This window comes from Crotalus tigris, unplaced genomic scaffold (assembly GCF_016545835.1).
Source record: "Crotalus tigris isolate CLP2741 ecotype Arizona unplaced genomic scaffold, ASM1654583v1 scf7180000019004.2909048, whole genome shotgun sequence".
Lineage (NCBI taxonomy): Eukaryota > Metazoa > Chordata > Lepidosauria > Squamata > Viperidae > Crotalus > Crotalus tigris.
This window is the reverse complement of record NW_024097319.1, coordinates 1,633,234-1,650,816: the sequence shown is the minus strand read 5'-3', so window position 1 is coordinate 1,650,816 and position 17,583 is coordinate 1,633,234. Positions and strand designations below refer to the sequence as shown.

The following is a 17,583-nucleotide window of genomic DNA, read 5'->3' as shown; positions in this document are numbered from 1 at the left end:
CAGACACAAATAGTGAATCTATGATGACTAACCCAGAACAAAATAGAGGACCAAACACTTATTCTATACTATATGGATAATATGATTGATTCTCTGGCAAAAACAAGTGTTAGTGGAAACCCTAATGACAAAGACTCAAAATAGCAGCCTAGTTTGGGTAGAAAAGTATTCCTAAAACTATGGTTACAGAGCAATACTTAATGGAGGTGACCTTGGCAAGCATTAGGAAGGAAAATACCTGACTCAGATATGGCGGATGAATCTCACTAAACCTACAGTAGAGCCAGCATAAGGAAAATGGCTGAGGATTGCAAGGTACTTCAAAAACAACTAGTCTAGGAAGAAAAATCTTGCTTGCAAAACAGCCACTTTAACTAGTTCACTGTCAAATATACGCAGATGACTAGCTAGTGATTGTGTACAGGTTATTGTTTGAATTCCTGACTTTTTTAGCCCCAGATTTCTGGTCTAGAGTTTGGCTAGGTTACACAACCTGATAACCAGAATGTGGTTGGTTAGTTGAAATTCAATATACTCTATAGTTAATCTCTGTGGTTAATTTATGATCCAGTACTATCAGCCCTTCAAGGTAGACCAGGTCAGGAGATAGCATAACAAGAATACAATAATTCTACTTTCCTATATACAGTTATATTGGGTTATGATGATAATTATGATCAGGATTTCTCTCACTAACTGATGTTGTAAAGCATAATATTATATAGCCACATCACTTAGAAATAGCAATCCTAGGCAGTTCTGATTGCCATCATAATCCCATATATGTGGGTTGTAAAGAAGAAAGATTCAGGAATCTCAGGTAAGAAATGTAGGGCTATTGCAAAAGTTTGGGAAATTGCCATGGGAAGCTATAGGGAGGGCTTGTGAAGGCTGGTCCAGGTCACATGCTAGTCACAGGAGGCCAGGGAAGTGCTGGAATAGCTGATACAGGTAAACAGGAGAGTCATGAGGACCCAGGGCAAAGCCTGGAAGGGCTGGTGCAAGTCATGTATGAGTTGCAGGAGGCTAGCTTTCATGCCAGCTTCCCTATTGAGCTTGCTTGTAGAAAACCAGCAGGAAAAGTCGCAAATGGCGATTACATGACTATGGCTTCCTACAATGACATAATTGCAAGCACAGAGATTGTGATCACATGACTGTGGGGTCATACATCCATTTTTTCAGTGAATAAATAGACATAAAGCAAGGCAATCTGTATAGTAACAGTAACTTAAAATCCTGACAACTTATAACAGACAGACAAGACTGAGCAATCTTAAGTCTCTTTCTCATGCTTTTGTTTTTTTCAGGCTACACTCATATTTACTAAAAATATATATTTTCTCCAACACTATTTCTGTGCTCAACAATATACACTTACGTTGTGTGAATAACAAAGCTGACTCACTTGCCACTGGGCTGGCAAGATGTGTAAATACAGTTTGAAAATGAATAACATCCTTGATCTTACTTAGCTTCATTTGCACTAGGCATTATTGGAATTAATATCTTTATTTTTGCACTACCTCTTGTGTTCTGATTTTGTTAGTTTATATTCTGCTATTAATTGTGTTTACAGTTTGTACTTAGGTTTTGCATTTTGATCCTTCAAATTTTAACTGTTGATTCTTGAACTATTGTTCTCTGTGTCAACAGAATACATAATATTTTTCATGTTTCAATATACATTCGAGAGAGCAGTGTGAACCAAGCAATTAAATCTACATTTACATGCCATTAAAAAGGTGTCAACAGTGGCTTAAGCTACAAACTTAAGGTATTTGGGAAAAGAGAGATTTGCCCTATGAGCCAAAACTACAGTAGCACCTATACTCCAAATTACTAGTGTTGCTTGTACTGACCTGAGCATCACAAGCATGTTAAGAAATATATGACCACTGAATGAATAAGTATAATAAAGTATGGGACTCCTTTATAGAAAATACAGCAGTTAACAAACGCATGATGGCTATATAAATGTATTAGATATATATGTATATGCTTATATGTATGCATGTACACACGCATACAGACACACTTGCATGTTTGCATCAGATAACTGTATACAGAATTGTAACTGTTTCAAGGAGAGAACCAACCTAGAACTAAGAAGAAATTTCCTAACAGAACAATTAATCAGTGAAACAAGTTGTCTCCAGAAGTTATGGGTACTCCAACACTGGAGGTATTTAAGAAGAGACTGGACAATCCTTTGTCTGAAATGGTACAGGGTTTCCTGCTTGAGCTGGGAATTGGGCTACAAGACCTCCAAGGTCCCTTCCAATTATATTATTCGGTTTATTATAGCAACATATTATATTTTATATTATGGGGGGGTGTTTTTCTGCTGTATCTTTTTAATTATTTTTGAAGCTCTAGTCATGTATTTTTAATAATGTATGTATGTTTGTGTTTTGTTCCTTTTGTTCTTTTTCTGTTGTTATTTTAAAAGCTATAAACATTTACAAAAAACTAAAAAATATATGGTCACCTAAACTGTCAAATTACTGGTTATTTATTTTTCTTAAAAAGGGGGGGAGTAGAAGTTAATTTAGAAGGTGTCAAAACATTTTTATCTGCAGTAAAATTATAATTATTATGACTTGTCTTATAAATCACTATCTTACATAAACATTTTTTCATTTTAATTAATTAAGCACTGTAAAATTAAACATGTAAATACCTGCTAATATCTGTTGCATAAGTGATGAGGTAGTTATTATTGAAGAAACCTCAGAAACGTTACTTGGAACACTGATACCACCACCTAAAAAAAACCCACAAATCTCTTTAAATACTATATATTATTTAATACCTGTTTAACTCCTTCATTTGACAAACCTGCTGCAGGAATGTCATTCCTCAAAATAGCCATGGAAGTGCCATTTATTTAATTGATGGGGCTCTAATGTAAGGTTCATTGGACTTAAAGTGTACCATTTCTGGAGCTGATTTCACATTAAGGGCAGGGCTTAGCATAAACAGTTTCATCTCTAAAACCCCACACGTACCAAGGAAAACTAATTCAACATTGTAGCAGTCAGTCCTGAAAAATAAATCTCTATAATTTTTACCATGATGAAAATCTTCTGAGTTGTGCTGTAAACTGGTTGTTGCTAACAGGGGGACCTGAGACAATGAGATCATTTCCCAATAAGCACCTTTTCATTCTTCTATAACATGGCAGTTGAAAGCCAAAGGGTATTTTTCAAGTCTGAATTGCTTTCTCTTCTCCCACAGAGGTAGAAATTGGGTTTCAGTTTATCCACAATTCTAAGCAGGCAACACTTATTTAAATGTTAGGTACCTGGAAAATAATTTCTTATCCTTTCACAATTACTAATATTTCTGACTTGTCTACCATAGAAACCTCTGTCTCTTCTAACAATGAAGATGTTACCTTGTCTGGTAATGAAACATCTGCAAACAAACAACCAAGCTCAGAGAGCATCAAGGACTCTGCAGATCAACCCTGAGCTATATATATTTTCTTCTATTGGTATCAGTCTGATTTCCCTAGAATATATAATATTCAATTCCCTAACTATCATAGTTATTGCTAAGAACCCTGAAAATCAAAGTGCATACATCTGGAAAGTAGCCAGATTGGGGAAAGTTAATCTCTGTTAATTCTGTATAGAGCACTGAACTTGTATTTGTTTTCCTATCATTGTATCATATATCATATATATTCAATTACCATCAAGAATATCTGTGCCTGCAAAACAGAGTTCTGAAATAATATCACGCACTTCTATTTCATCAGGAATAGAGGGTCCAGGAATAAGAGTCCGTCTGTTTTTATCAAACAGAGCTTCCATAATGGCAAAAAAAATTGATGAATTGCAATCAAATATTTCCATCAGCAACCGTTCTGTGATGGTACGAGGCCAAGGCAGCTAAAATAAAATAAAAATATCAAGGATCATGTTGTATTTTAAATAAATTGAGCTATAGTAATACATTTCTATAAAAGAGTTACCATGACTGCTGAATGTTACATTGTAGAATTCGGTGTCAAGTGAAACCTGGCTGCCATTTTTAATCCATTATAAGAAGCAAAATGTTATAAACCCGATTCTTTAAAAAAATGAATTGTTGAGGGAGAAAGCTAAAATATGCTGCAAATAGTGTGCATATGTATAACACACTATGCCATTTAATTATTAAAGATCATGACTCTGGCCTTTATACCAATGGGAGAGGCAAATGAGTAAGATTCAAAAGGCTAATAATAAAAGTTTCAGCGGCCAGGCACTGACAGCAACTGGTTTCTCAATAGAAATTACTTTCCAGAGATACAGCCTTCTAAGCCAGATTCCCCTGAGAACTCTATACATCAGGTAGTGGTTTCAAATACATTAGTACTTATTTGCAATTTCAGACAGCACAAAAAAACAAGACCAGGCAGAATAAAAAGTTAGGTTCCAATGTAAAGATCTCTTTTTAAAGACAGAATCTGGAAGCATAAATAATATAAACCCCTCAGTTGAGCCCCAAATCTTTTCAAAACAGGTATTCTAATGGTATAATCTCTATCTAAGTAGACAGACAGACAGACAGACAGACAGACAATATGAAGGAAAGTCACCTTCATGATTTCCTATTCCGACCAGGACAAGCCAACATTCCTAAAACTTACATGTTGTGCTTCTTTCAGATTAGCTTTTATTCTTGGTCTCAGAACTCCTTTTGGTCGCCTTCTTGGTTCAAATGCTGTTCTTTTAAAAATCATTGCTGCCATCTGGCTCAAAGTGAAGAAATGCAAGATTATTATATTATTTCTGTTTTTAAATACAGTAATCTTTATGAAAAACATGTACCTTTACAGATGCTTCTTTGAATTTTTTCTTTGTTTCTATACTCAGAGGTGATGAACTCATAATCTCCATTTGCTTTAGTTCATCAATTTTAATCAAACCACGCCGTGCAAATACCTACAACATAATATATTCATTCACTTAATTTATTATAGGCACTCTGAAGCTCTCACATAAATTTTTTTTTGAAATTTTCTTTTTTTAATAAGGACATAGTAGGTAAGGAAAGGAAATAGCAATACTGTCTGTCCATTTTAACCTAGCAGTCCAATTGATGTTACAGATGCAACACTCCAAGCCCTATCACAGAGTCAGATTGCAAGTACTAAAGGGAACAAAGTTGGGAAAGGATTTTGGAAACACTGGCAATACCTGGGACGCAAATATCATTCAGTGTTTCTGCTCAAATATCACAACTTTTTATTTGAACCAATGAGTAAATAGACAACAACAATGGAAACACATTAGAGAGACTATATTGGGTATATAACAAATAATGAATGGGAAAAAGGCAGATGAGAATTTAACCTATAGGTAGGATAGAAAAAACTTGTTTGATTAGTAATACCAAGAACAATTAACAAGAAATTAGAAGGAACAAATAAAATAAAAATGATGGCCCTTATAAAAGTAGTAATAAATTGTTTGTGCACTTAAACCCAAATCTGATAATCCTTATAATTCAAAAGATTGGGGAGCAGAAAAAGGAAAAACTGCCAGAGGCAGTTAATCAATCTCCTATAAAGCACACATTAAAATCCTAAATTTTCATGTAAATAATTCCTATCCTAAATATAGACTGACAAATCTCAAATTTTAATGTAAACTATTTCTATCATAATTGAGGAATATAAAAGCAAAGAAACTCCTTTTAGCTATGCTTTAGAGGGAGCAGCTCAAATAGCAGTATCTTTTATATCTTTTAATAAAAGTTAAAATAGAGATTATTACCTCTCCATGAATACCAGATTGACAATCATAGTAACACTGACAAACAGCAGCATACAGAGTGGCTCTCCATGTCAAATAGTGTACAGCTAAAAGTGGAATAGATGATTCCATACACACGGATGCCCACAATAAATATTCCAGCACCTATTAAAAAAGTATCCCTTTATTAATAAGCCAGACTGTGATTATTTTTTCTTTGATATTTTAATATATGTATTTCAAGTTATAGATCAAATTTTGATTACCGTCAGCTAGCAACCTTGAGTGTATAAATCACATACATTCTCCAAGAGTTAATTGTTTGCTGCTTAAATTAAGTTAATACCCTTAAAATCAGAGACCATCCTCTCTTCCCAGTTTCAAGCATAAAATTAGGGAGTAGTTTTTTCATATAAAGAAAGTCCTAAGTCACATCTCAAACTTCAGTTTTAAATTGGAGTGAGGGACTGAAGGTTTGCTTTATTGTATTTGCTTTATTTGCTTTATTTATTTACGCCAGAGGTCTTCAAACTTGGCCCTTTTATGACTTGTGGACTTCAACTCCCAGAATTCCTCAGCCAGGCACGCTGAGTTGAAATCTGGGAGTTGAAGTCCACAAGTCATAAAAGGGCCAAGTTTGAAGACCCCTGATTTACACCCTTGAAATATCTAGAATACAGGAGTATATTTATTCAAATTCTTCACTTAGAGCTGGTTACTAATAGTTAAGTACAAAAATAAGCTGATGGTTACTATTAACAAAGTAATCTATCAATACAGAAACATCTTTTTCTACTGCATCTCTTTCTCTAATTCATTAATTAAGATATCAGAGAATGGTATAATTTAAATTGTCCTGCCTGGCCAAGAAAACTACAGGAATTAGACAAGGCAGTTACCAGAAGTCAATACAGAATCAAAGTCACACACCGACAGCCATGAACATATATACGCATGTATGCATATATTAATCAATACTAAATGAGAATGTTTTTCATAAAATAATATTATAGTGAACACAGATTGATCAGAAAAAATACTAATTTTACTACTTTTAAAATATAATTTCAAGAAAGTTACTGGTAATTTAATCTCCACGTACACATTTAGATACTAAAAAGAGAAAAATCTATCGTGTTTGTTAAGAACAACTGCCTGATCCCCAAAGGAAAATTAAAATTTAGGTACTGGAAGAGAACTGATAACATTTTTCCTTTTATAATGAAAATTTATTGCTTTGGATGATGTTCCTAAAATTAATCTTTTTTGTTTTAAAGTATCCTGCATAGTAATGAAGGAGACTACAGTACAGTATCTTTTTAACCAACTCTTTTAAAACAAAAAAAATGTAACTGTGAAAATAGCCACTAGATGTCACTGGAATTCAACCTAATACAATAAAAGTCCTCTATATAACCATGTAATTTTTATACTGCAAATACAGTAGTTACATTATATTTTTATATACTAAGCTTATCTTGAACATGTGAAAGCACAAAATAGTAAAAATATGTGCAAGACTATATATAGAGTATATTTTATAAATATTCCACGATCGTATCTTTATAGTTCTGAACCCATCTTAGTTCTCACACTCTTAAGACAAGCTTTATACTCTTATTTAAATATTATGATTTGCCTTTGAACTTCCCCAAAGAACTACCAGCCCTATATAATTAGCAAAAAAGGAAAAAGAAAAACAGATAATTGCTTTTAAAGAAAAGGATCCATAACCAAACAAGTCCTAATTTGACTTTCTGTTCACAAATCAAATTCAAATCAAAAGGGGTAAGATAAAATATTCTGAATCAGGTTTTTCCATAGCTTTGTTGATAATAATATGCTTTCTCCCAGCATAAGAACTCTCTCAACAGTCACAAAGGACAAATACATATTCTTATAACAGAAAACAGCAATAAAAGTCATTTAGCCCACAGATTCCCAACCTTTCCAGCTTTGCAGACCAGCGGGGGGGGCGGAGGAAATAGTTCCGTGTGAGTGGCAGGCATGCATGCTTGCATGTGCAGCTCCATTTGTATAAGCATCGGGCACAAATGAAGCTTCATGCGCTCTCACGAGTACCTGCTGCTCACGCAAATGGAACTGTGTACGCAAGTGCCCACGCCTGCTGCTCACACAGCCCAGTTCCAAACGAGCCACAGCCCAGTACTAGACCATAGACCGGAGGTTGGGCACTCCTGAGTTAGCCCTTAAAGAACATTCCAAGGATGCATAGGACCCATTTGGAGCTTTCCTCTAAGTTCAGGTAATGCATATTTAAATACAAAGACAATAAAAAGTTTAATAAATCATACATTAAAATGACAAGGCAGTCTTTTTGAAAATGGATTCCCAATTTTCTTACCTGTTTCTAAATCTGATCCCTGCCAAAGCACCTCCCCCCCCTTTTATAAGTGAATTTTCTCTTCTAGAGGAAACACATCTCTCTTCCTAATCATTTCTATAGGTGTGTGGATTAAAAGTTTCCTATTCGAAAAATAAGTTTTGATTTCTTGTTATTATTTAAGGAATGCATTTTAATAATACATAGTTGTAATGCAAATAAAAGTTTGAACATTCCCTAACACACAACAAACAGTAATTTTAAAAGACAATTTTATTTTGACAAAGAATCAGCAGCAGACAGATAAATGCTTATACTTTATTTTAGGTACCTTAGCTGATTGGCCTATAATCATCAAGTGCCTGCATATGGTATACATATGAACTGTACCTATAAGAAAAAATACTTTTAACATATAAATGCCATAGTTCTTTATTGTGATGAATTTTGTCAATAAATTAGAAACTTTCTTTGCTGTTACCCAACCTCATGTTCATTTATTAATGAAACAAAAATATTAATTAAAATTGTGCAATGTTTTACACCCTAATTGTATCATTTCAATTCAAAGACCTTATAAACAATGATCATTTATATTATATAATGTATCACCCCTTTAAAATATCTCAATAGTAAATAGTTTTATGAATGCTTTTCCTAAATATTAATAATTCCAAAATAAGAACTATCCTCTTAGATGTACACATTTTACATACTAGTGTTAGTATCCCATTATATTTCCATCGACATTGAAAAAAATAGAATAGAATAGAACTTTATTGTCACTTTAAATGTACACTAATACATTAAAATGAAATTTTGTTGCATTCAGCTCTCAAATTACCATTATATTTATACCCATATACACACTCATATATGACATAGAGAACTATCACAGTCTAGTTTGAATGTATACATATATATGGCCGGGGGGGGGGGAGAATCTTGCTAATTTACAAGACTTAAGGAACAAAGCTGTTGCAGAATCTAGTAGTCCTGCTAGAAATATTTCGAAACCTCCTCCAGAGGGGAGCAACAGAAACAGACCATGAAGTGGTTGCATGGGGTCTCTAATAATGCTTTGACCTCTAAGCACATAGCACTTATAAGCAGTATCCTGAATAATGGGAAGCAAGCTTCCTATAATCTTCTCAGCTGTCCTTACCACTTTTTGTGGTAATATGATAGGTATCATACAGCAAATTATTAAAGGTAAAGAGAAATGTGAAATACTTCATCAGATTATTTAATTGTTTAAAAAGAGTTGCGTCAAAGCAAGATGAGTGGCAAAAAAATAATTGATAAATAAATCTCTCAAAATGGAAATCTTGTTGAAATTTTAAAAGATTCCTCCAATGTGGGGCAGCATAAGGCAATATTTAAAACTGCATTTTTAAATATTTAAGAGTTTTAAAAAGCATGGCATACCATTGTAGACAATCCAACATAAATGTTCATGGGGCAAAGTAATTTGCATGATGAATTGCAGTATGGTTAAGATATTAAAACATGTCTTTCCAGAGTCTTGATTTAGGAGGTCACTGTCTTTATCACATACCATTTTATAAAGGCAAATATTCCTTGCCTGCAGAACATGGAGCTAAAATGAACAATAAGAAATTACTGAAATCAGAAATATATCATCAAAATGTGACAATTATTGGTGGGGGTATTTTATTACCCCCACCAAGAGTACTCAGATCATTCTTATACCAATCAACTTCTTTCTTGGTCCTATTTTGCAGCAGTCATCAATTTACTCCTTCTTCTTTCAAGATTATTTTGCTTTTTAATCCCTTGATATTTAAATCCTTCATTATTTGTCTAATTAACTCTTTGTATCATCTAATGCTTGTTTTGGGCAATGGCTTTATTGATCTGTATTTAAATGTAAAGAAGGACTCAATGAAACATTGGCATTATTGGTGCTTTGAAACAGTGTCTCAAAAGAAAACAAGCTGGCTGCTTCATTGCAGGTTTTTCAGGAAGTGTTAAAAATATTTCAGAGAGCCTTTTCTTAGGTTTCCAGTTTGAATGCAGTAAAATCACTGCCGGAAATTTCTTAGTTTTTTATCCAATTATCTGCTAGGTTTCTTTTCAACCTTATGTTTCTACATTAAAATATATTTTTCTGTACTTAAATAACTAGAAAAAAATAATATTCTTATATGACAATCAGCATTACTAGCTATTTCAGGGAAGACTTAGCAAAGATTAGGAAGTGGATTAGTATTAAACAAAAGCTAGGAAATAGACGTAATCCTCGATTTACAGCCACAATTGAGCCCAAACTTAATCTTGTTAAGTTAGACATTTGTTAAGTGAGTTTTGTCCCATTTTATGACCTTTATAGCCACAGTTCTTAAGTGAATCATTGCATGTATTAAGTTAGTAACATAGTTGTTCAGTGACTATGGCTTCTCCCTTGACTTTGCTTGTCAAAAGGTTGCAAAAGCTGTTCACATGACCCCAGGACACTGCAACCACAGGATACTGCAACCATCATAAATATGAACCAGTTGCCAAGTGTTCAAATTTTGATCATGACCATGGGGAAGCTGCAATGGTCATAAATGTGAAAAATGGTCATAAGTCACTTTTTAAAGTGCCGTTGTAACTTTTTACAATCACTAAATGAACTGTTGTAAGTCAAGGACTACCTGTAAGGTTAAACTACAAAGTAAATAAGTATTCTAAAGAGAGAAAGATAGTATTAAGAAACTTTATACGATAATAGTAAATAATAGTAATTGAAACAATCACTGTCATTTAATTTAAAAGGGAAACTGATAAGTCTAAGAAGGTATTTTTAAGCATCTAGAAGCTAAACTATTCTTTCAATATTGTTCACCTAATTTTAGAATACCCTAAACGTAGACCAAAATATTCCTTTAATCCAGTGCTTCTCAAATAGTAGGGCGCGCCCCCCGGGGGGGGCGAGGCTCCGTAAAGGGGGGCTCGTTTGACCTCGGCAAATACTGTCATATTGGATTTCTAGATCGGATCATCCGACTCACTCGCAAGCGGCGTCCCACATGGCATTGGTTGCCTAGCAACTCTAGAGCTGAAGAGAGGGAGCAGCGCGGCGCAAATACTGAAGATTGTCCCAGCGCAGCCCCAGTAGCAGCCCGACGCGGAGGACAACATGACCGCCAACGCACGTGACACATGCAAAGGACCCGATTGGATAGACTATGATGCTCTATCCTGATTGGCCAAACCCGCCCGTGTGACTTTTAGACCCGGAAATCGGTCCTCTGTACAGAAAAAAATTTTTTAACAGGGATGAGAAGACAGGCGGAGAGAGAAGGAGAGAAGGAGATAAAAGAAAGTCTTCCGAAGGCTTCTCTGCTGTTGCTGCTCTGAAAAGCAAATACAGGTCTCGGCTACACATTGAGAAGGAGCTGAGAGTTGCTGTGTCCTGCTTCAAACCCCGCTTCGAAAAGCTATGCATTGAAAAACGTGCTCATTGTAGCCATTAATCCAGACATCACCTCTGATTAAAAAATCAGCTCAAATTATTTTATATATTTTTGTTTTGCAGGTTAAAGTTTTTTTTTAATATTGTGCTCCTTTAAATCTTTTCTGCTACAGTTAATAAAGCTATTCTTTGTTGTAAATTGATCCACATTTCTTTCTTTTTTTATTCTCATATACGTTAATAAGGATACAGTGTTATGCAGAGGTGCATTTATAACAATTTTATAGACAAATGATACTATTTACAGTCGCGCGGGGGGCACGAAATGTTTTCTTCTTCCTGGGGGGCATGACAGAAAATAATTGAGAAGCACTGCTTTAATCCAATAAAATGGAAATTCTATATTGAATCAGTCTATACTGGGCTTAGTTTAATTATAATCACAAAAATGATCTAATGCTCTAAGTATTTAGTAGCATTTAGTTATCAAAGAGTTACAATAGATCTCATAATTGGAATCATGGACCAACATTGGATTTTTTTTTTAAAAAAAAGGTTCAAATGGCTTATTCTTCTGTTACAAACTCCTGGTTTTCAGTTATCAACTTTGAAAGTGAAATAATTTTTCTCTGCCTTGAATGCATAAAGAATAGATACTATCACAAAACAGATCCATTCCTGAATAATGTACTAAACAAGTGACAACATTTTATTTCATATGTATTAGACTAAGCTGAATTTTTATGAGGAATTAAAACTTTTTCCTTAAAAGATAATCATGAAGATCCCATAGTAAACAAGTATAATACATTTCAGTAATGAACTAACAAAATACCGTAAATGCCGGCGTACAAGGCGACCCGGTGTATAAGACGACCCCCGTCTTTATAGCCGGGCCGCATTCCTAGAACGTCGTCTTATACGCCGGAAACTATCAGTATTTCCGGCGTATAAGACGACTCAGCGTATAAGACGACCCCCGTCTTTGGTGCCGATTTCAGCGCTCGCGGAAGTCGCCTTATACGCCGGTATTTACGGTAAATACAGGATATTGGTAATTCAGCAATTATTTTGTCTGTATAGCCAGCTCTCTATACATATGGAGTACAGGTAGTCCCCCATTACAACCATTCATTTAATGACCGTTTAAAGTTACCATGGCTCTGAAAAAAGTTACTTATGATCATTTTTCACACTTATCACTATTGCAGCATCACTAAGGTCACGTGATCAAAATACGGATGCTTGGCAACTGGATCATATTTATGATAGTTGCAATGTTCCAGGATCATGTGATCACCTTTTGTGACCGTCTGACAAGCAAAGTCAGTGCAGAAGCCAGATTCACTTAACAACTGTCTCACGTAGCAAGAAAAGTTTTGAATTCAATTATGATCGTAAATCAAGCATTACTGTACCTACTTTACACTTGAACTGGATTTTGTTAATGGCTAAAGAAGCCCAATCTGAACATTTGTTTTTCATACATGAGGTCTGACATCTTACTCATGTTCAAAAAAGAGCGCAATAGAGGATGCATTGTTGTGTAATGTGCACATGTGCTATAATTATATATACAAATGCAAATTTAGAAATTATAATTTAAATGAAAAATTGATACATCCCACCAATATAAAACAATGCAGGCAGTCCTTGACTTATGACAGCAATTGGGACTGGGATTGCTGTCACAACAGCAATGCCATTGTAAACTACTTTATCACGCAACTGCATTGCTTAGCAGCAACATCAAAATCCTGGTGGCCATCTTAACCTCAAGATGTGCAGGTCAAGTGGGGAAGCAATGGGAGTCCCATGAACATAATAATGTCGCAGGAGAATATGAGGGTAATGGAAATGTGCCCTGGGAGCTGGGAAAGGTCAGGAAAAAGGGAAGCCTTGGGAAGGCCAGCACAGGCCAAGCATGAGTTGGGGAAGCTGAGAGAGTTTGGAAGACCCAATGCAGGCCGTATGTGAATTGGGGGGGAAATGGGGGTACTGTGGCACAGCACATGCGCAAGAAGGCCAGGGGTGGATAGCAAGGCAGGGTGATGTGCAGGAAAACCAAGAAATAACAACTCGCTCTAGCGCAATTTTTTCAATCTGTATTCCCCATTGTGGGCCAGTTTATTCTCTTGTAATCCTTTTCTTTCCAATGAATGCAAATACAAACATTAAATCCCTTCTTGCTAATTATCTAGTGCCAGCATGAACATTTCAAAGGGCAGAGGAGTGGGGGAAAAGGAAAGCTGAAATAAAACCATAATCATAGTTGTGGTCACATGATTTTCCACTAAGCAACTAAATCACTTAGCAACCAAATTTTTTATCCCAACTGTGTGTCCCTAAACAAGGACTACCTGTAATCCAAGACAGTTTACTATCAAAATCCAGAAATTAATTATGGGAGGGAAAGAGAAAATTACATTTCTAATACTTTGCTCTCAACAATTCATGAATGAATTTCACAAAAAGAAGAAGACATTGGTTATATTTTCTTTCTGCTCTCGTTTTTCTAAACTTGTCCCTAGAATAAAGTGTAATCATCTTGAAAAAAAATCACATATTTTCTTCTCATCAAATAATACATTTGGAATATAATATGGGCCATATTCATGGCCCATTTCATGAAGCCTGGCTAATACCAAATTATAGAAACATTAAATAACGTTAACAGCTGTTGTAAATACTTACTGTACATATAGCACTTTGATCTCTAAATCCATTTGGGAAAAAATTGGACTTTAATTGATGTGCATCTAATCCAGGTTTGTTTATATTTATACCACTAATTTGTCGAAGATACTGCTCATAGCAATACAAAAATGCTAGCTTATATTCCTGAAAACAAAAATAATTGTGTTTTACATATATTTTCCATAAAATTGTTATAGTTGTACACAAAAAGGTAGGATAAAAACGCAATTATTATAATACTCCCCTGAAAATGAATTATACTGAATTAAGTTGTTTTACATACTTGTTGAATATTTAAACTTAATACTTATTGAATATTTAAACTTAAACATTTAAAGTTCAATAGGCTCATATAACAACTGAATCCACTGGAATTCATTTTCAAATAAGCAAGCATTATGATGAATACTGTACAAAAGATATTGGGATATTTTATTTATTTAGTAGTTTTAAAACTAAGTTCTTCTTTATTCCAAATAAGAGCAGTCTCAAGTAAACTTTTTAAAATACTTTCATTGAGAAGAAACAGTAATATAGACAAAATTAGTAAAATTATCCCTACTGCTTATATTTCACAGCAACTAGTACTGGTTCAGTTAATACACAGTAATAGCCATCATATGGTTCATTGGCTTTGGATCAGCATATTGCATGTACTATGTTTAAATAGTTTATAATTTATGACTTGGTGTTGTGTAAACCTAAACATTTACGCTCATTTAGCAAAACAAGTTAAACTAGATTATGGTTTAGGTAAAGCATAGACACACTAAGAAGCATAATACCTCTAATAATAATTACAAGTAAACACTCAGATTGATTTCATACAAATCTGTATTAAATATCAAAACCAAATATGAATAATAGCTTAATATAGGTATTTTTAATATTAAATATATTCAGATAATCATCCATTTATAATGATAATTAACACCAGAATTTCCATCCCTTATCAGTGCAATCATAAAGTGCAACTGCATTGATAAGTGACAACCATTACTGAAGAGCCAGTTACTATTGTTAATCAAATCCCATAGTCATTAGGTAAAGCAACTTCTAACCAGATTCCCCATCCAAGTCAATGGAGAAGTCAACAAGGAACTTGCAAGTCCCAGGCCAGCATGCAGGTGAATGGATGCTGCTGGATGGTAGAGGGAGCAAGGGAGTGTGCTGGAGTACAGGGGAGGCACAATGAAGGTCAGAAAAGGTGAATGAAGATACAAGGTGGTGCATGAGACACGTGGTAACAGCAGGGAGGGTGCAGAAGATTACAAGGAGCTGAGTAAGAAGCACAGCACAGGTTGAAGAGAGTGCATGAGGGTGTGGGAGAGCATGAGTGGCCAATGAAAAGTGAGCACAACGGGACTGGAGGAGGTGCAGGTGGGCAATGAATTTCTGGGGAAGGCAGAAGGGAATGTTGCAAATATCAATCATGAGAGCACTGAAAGTGATCATAAGTGCAAATCAGTTGCCAATTACCCAGATTGCAATTGTATGACTGTAGAGATGCTGGGATGGCCAGAATTAAGGGCCAGTCATGAACACCATTTGTTCAGTGCCACTGAAACTTTAAACAGACACTGAATAAATGTTAATAGGTCAAGGATTACCTGTAAATAGAATGGAAGACACAGGGCTCAAGATTGGGAATACAAAATCATATATTAGTTTTCCAAAATGCACATTGTGTAAGGCTAAGCTGAGGCAATTGAATCACCTTTAGGATTATAAAATGCTGAATGCAGGCAGTATGGTGTGAAATAATTTAAAATTATTTCAATCAATGCTTATCATTTTAAAGTAGTATGTCTACTGAAATTAATGCTTAAAATATTCCACATTACATATGTTGGACTAGTTCTAGAGTTTGTTTCTGAGAAAAAGTGGACATTCCTTTTAATGAAGACCTGTGGAAGCATTGATTGAAGAAATGGGGTAAAGTACAGTAATTTTTGTCAATTCCCTCTTCCTCTTGCAACTTTCTACCATTATTCCCATCTGTTTCAGGATTCCCTAATATTCAATAAAACCTTCTTGTCTTTACAGCAGAGTCCTGATTGTGTCTCCCAATTCCTGCTATGTAAAATTGACCTGAATTGAACCCAACTGAATTAAAATATTATACAAAACATCATTTTGCACAAGTTGATGAACACTCACGCCTGTATACATGTAACAGAAATCTGATAAAAGAGATTCATCAGAATCATTACTTACTTTCATTTCCATAAGCTGATCACCAATTTTCACAAGAGTTTCATTATAATACCAATCTGGGAGTCGAGGCCTGTAGTTGTTCCAGATATTAAACAAAGAAGTGGTTCTAAATAAAAATCACCACAGGAAATCACTTACTGAGGTATGGTAATAATCTTGTCAGATTAATATTTTTAGAATGTCAATAAAACAGTAGTGCTATATTTTACCGGATACCCTAAGTATTCTAAGAATGAAAACTGTTTATATTTTTAAAGTAACAGGTATTTAATTCATAAATATTAATACCAGTTTCATGTAATGACTAAGCTTCAAGCTAGAAACCAACAGACAGTGAATTCTACTCCTGGCTGAGACACAATGCTAGTAGAGTGATTTTGGGTCAATTGCTTTCTCTCAGTCTTAGAAAGTGGCAAACCACTACTGAAAAATGTTGCCATGATAACTGCAGTGTCTATTCCGAGCAGTTACCAGGAGTTAACTCTGACTTGAAGAGCAAAAAAATGTTATAAATAAGAGTAATATTTATAAGATATCTGAAATATTTTAACCTATTAAATTATTGTTTGATATATTGCCTGTATAAGTTTTAAACACCATAAAATATCAAAATATTATTTCCATAAAACCTCCTTGAGATCTAAGTAAATAGTAAATTATAATGTAGAAATCTTATTACACTAATATAATAATAAAAACTGGAAAAACAACAGAAACAATCAAAGAGATCCAACAGAAACAAATGCACTATTTTATGTTGATATGCATCACATAAACTAAAGATTAAATCAAACCAAGAAGTAGAAAACAAAGATTAAAAGAGAATAGTAAATAAAAACATGCAACATATAAAACACTTCCCAATTATATTACTGTAACATGCTCTCCATGAGATCTTTGTGAAAGCAATCATGAAGCTACAACTGCATGTGCAGTTCTAGGTACTCTGCAGTTTGCCATCTTATACCACTGTGTGAGTTGAATTAGCTTCCAGTTGTTTTTCAGATGCAATTCAGGATGCTAGTTATTTTTAAAGCCCTACATAGCACAGGATCAGATTATTAGAGGGACAATCCCTTCCTGAAAATGTCTGCTATTCCACTAAATTAGATAAAGTGAGCACGCTCCATATATCTTCCCTCAAATGTTATAAC

General features: G+C 34.5%; 1 protein-coding gene across 8 annotated transcripts in view; it reads right to left on the bottom strand.

Annotated features, from left to right (window-relative positions):
• The window catches only part of CFAP54 (cilia and flagella associated protein 54), a 186,702-nt gene that overhangs the window by 164,050 nt on the left and 5,069 nt on the right, over nucleotides 1–17,583 (bottom strand). For all 8 annotated transcript variants that reach the window (XR_005558519.1, XM_039358159.1, XM_039358161.1 and 5 more), the window contains exons 2-10: nucleotides 16,430–16,535; nucleotides 14,210–14,356; nucleotides 9,523–9,694; nucleotides 8,426–8,484; nucleotides 5,772–5,915; nucleotides 4,824–4,937; nucleotides 4,643–4,744; nucleotides 3,701–3,899; nucleotides 2,684–2,767 (exon numbers count right to left, since the gene is read on the bottom strand). Coding sequence is in view for 7 of the 8 variants with exons in the window: in XM_039358159.1 (XP_039214093.1) it covers nucleotides 2,684–2,767; nucleotides 3,701–3,899; nucleotides 4,643–4,744; nucleotides 4,824–4,937; nucleotides 5,772–5,915; nucleotides 8,426–8,484; nucleotides 9,523–9,694; nucleotides 14,210–14,356; nucleotides 16,430–16,535 (1,127 nt within the window). In the remaining variant the exon portion in view is untranslated. The remainder of the gene's footprint in view (nucleotides 1–2,683; nucleotides 2,768–3,700; nucleotides 3,900–4,642; nucleotides 4,745–4,823; nucleotides 4,938–5,771; nucleotides 5,916–8,425; nucleotides 8,485–9,522; nucleotides 9,695–14,209; nucleotides 14,357–16,429; nucleotides 16,536–17,583) is intronic.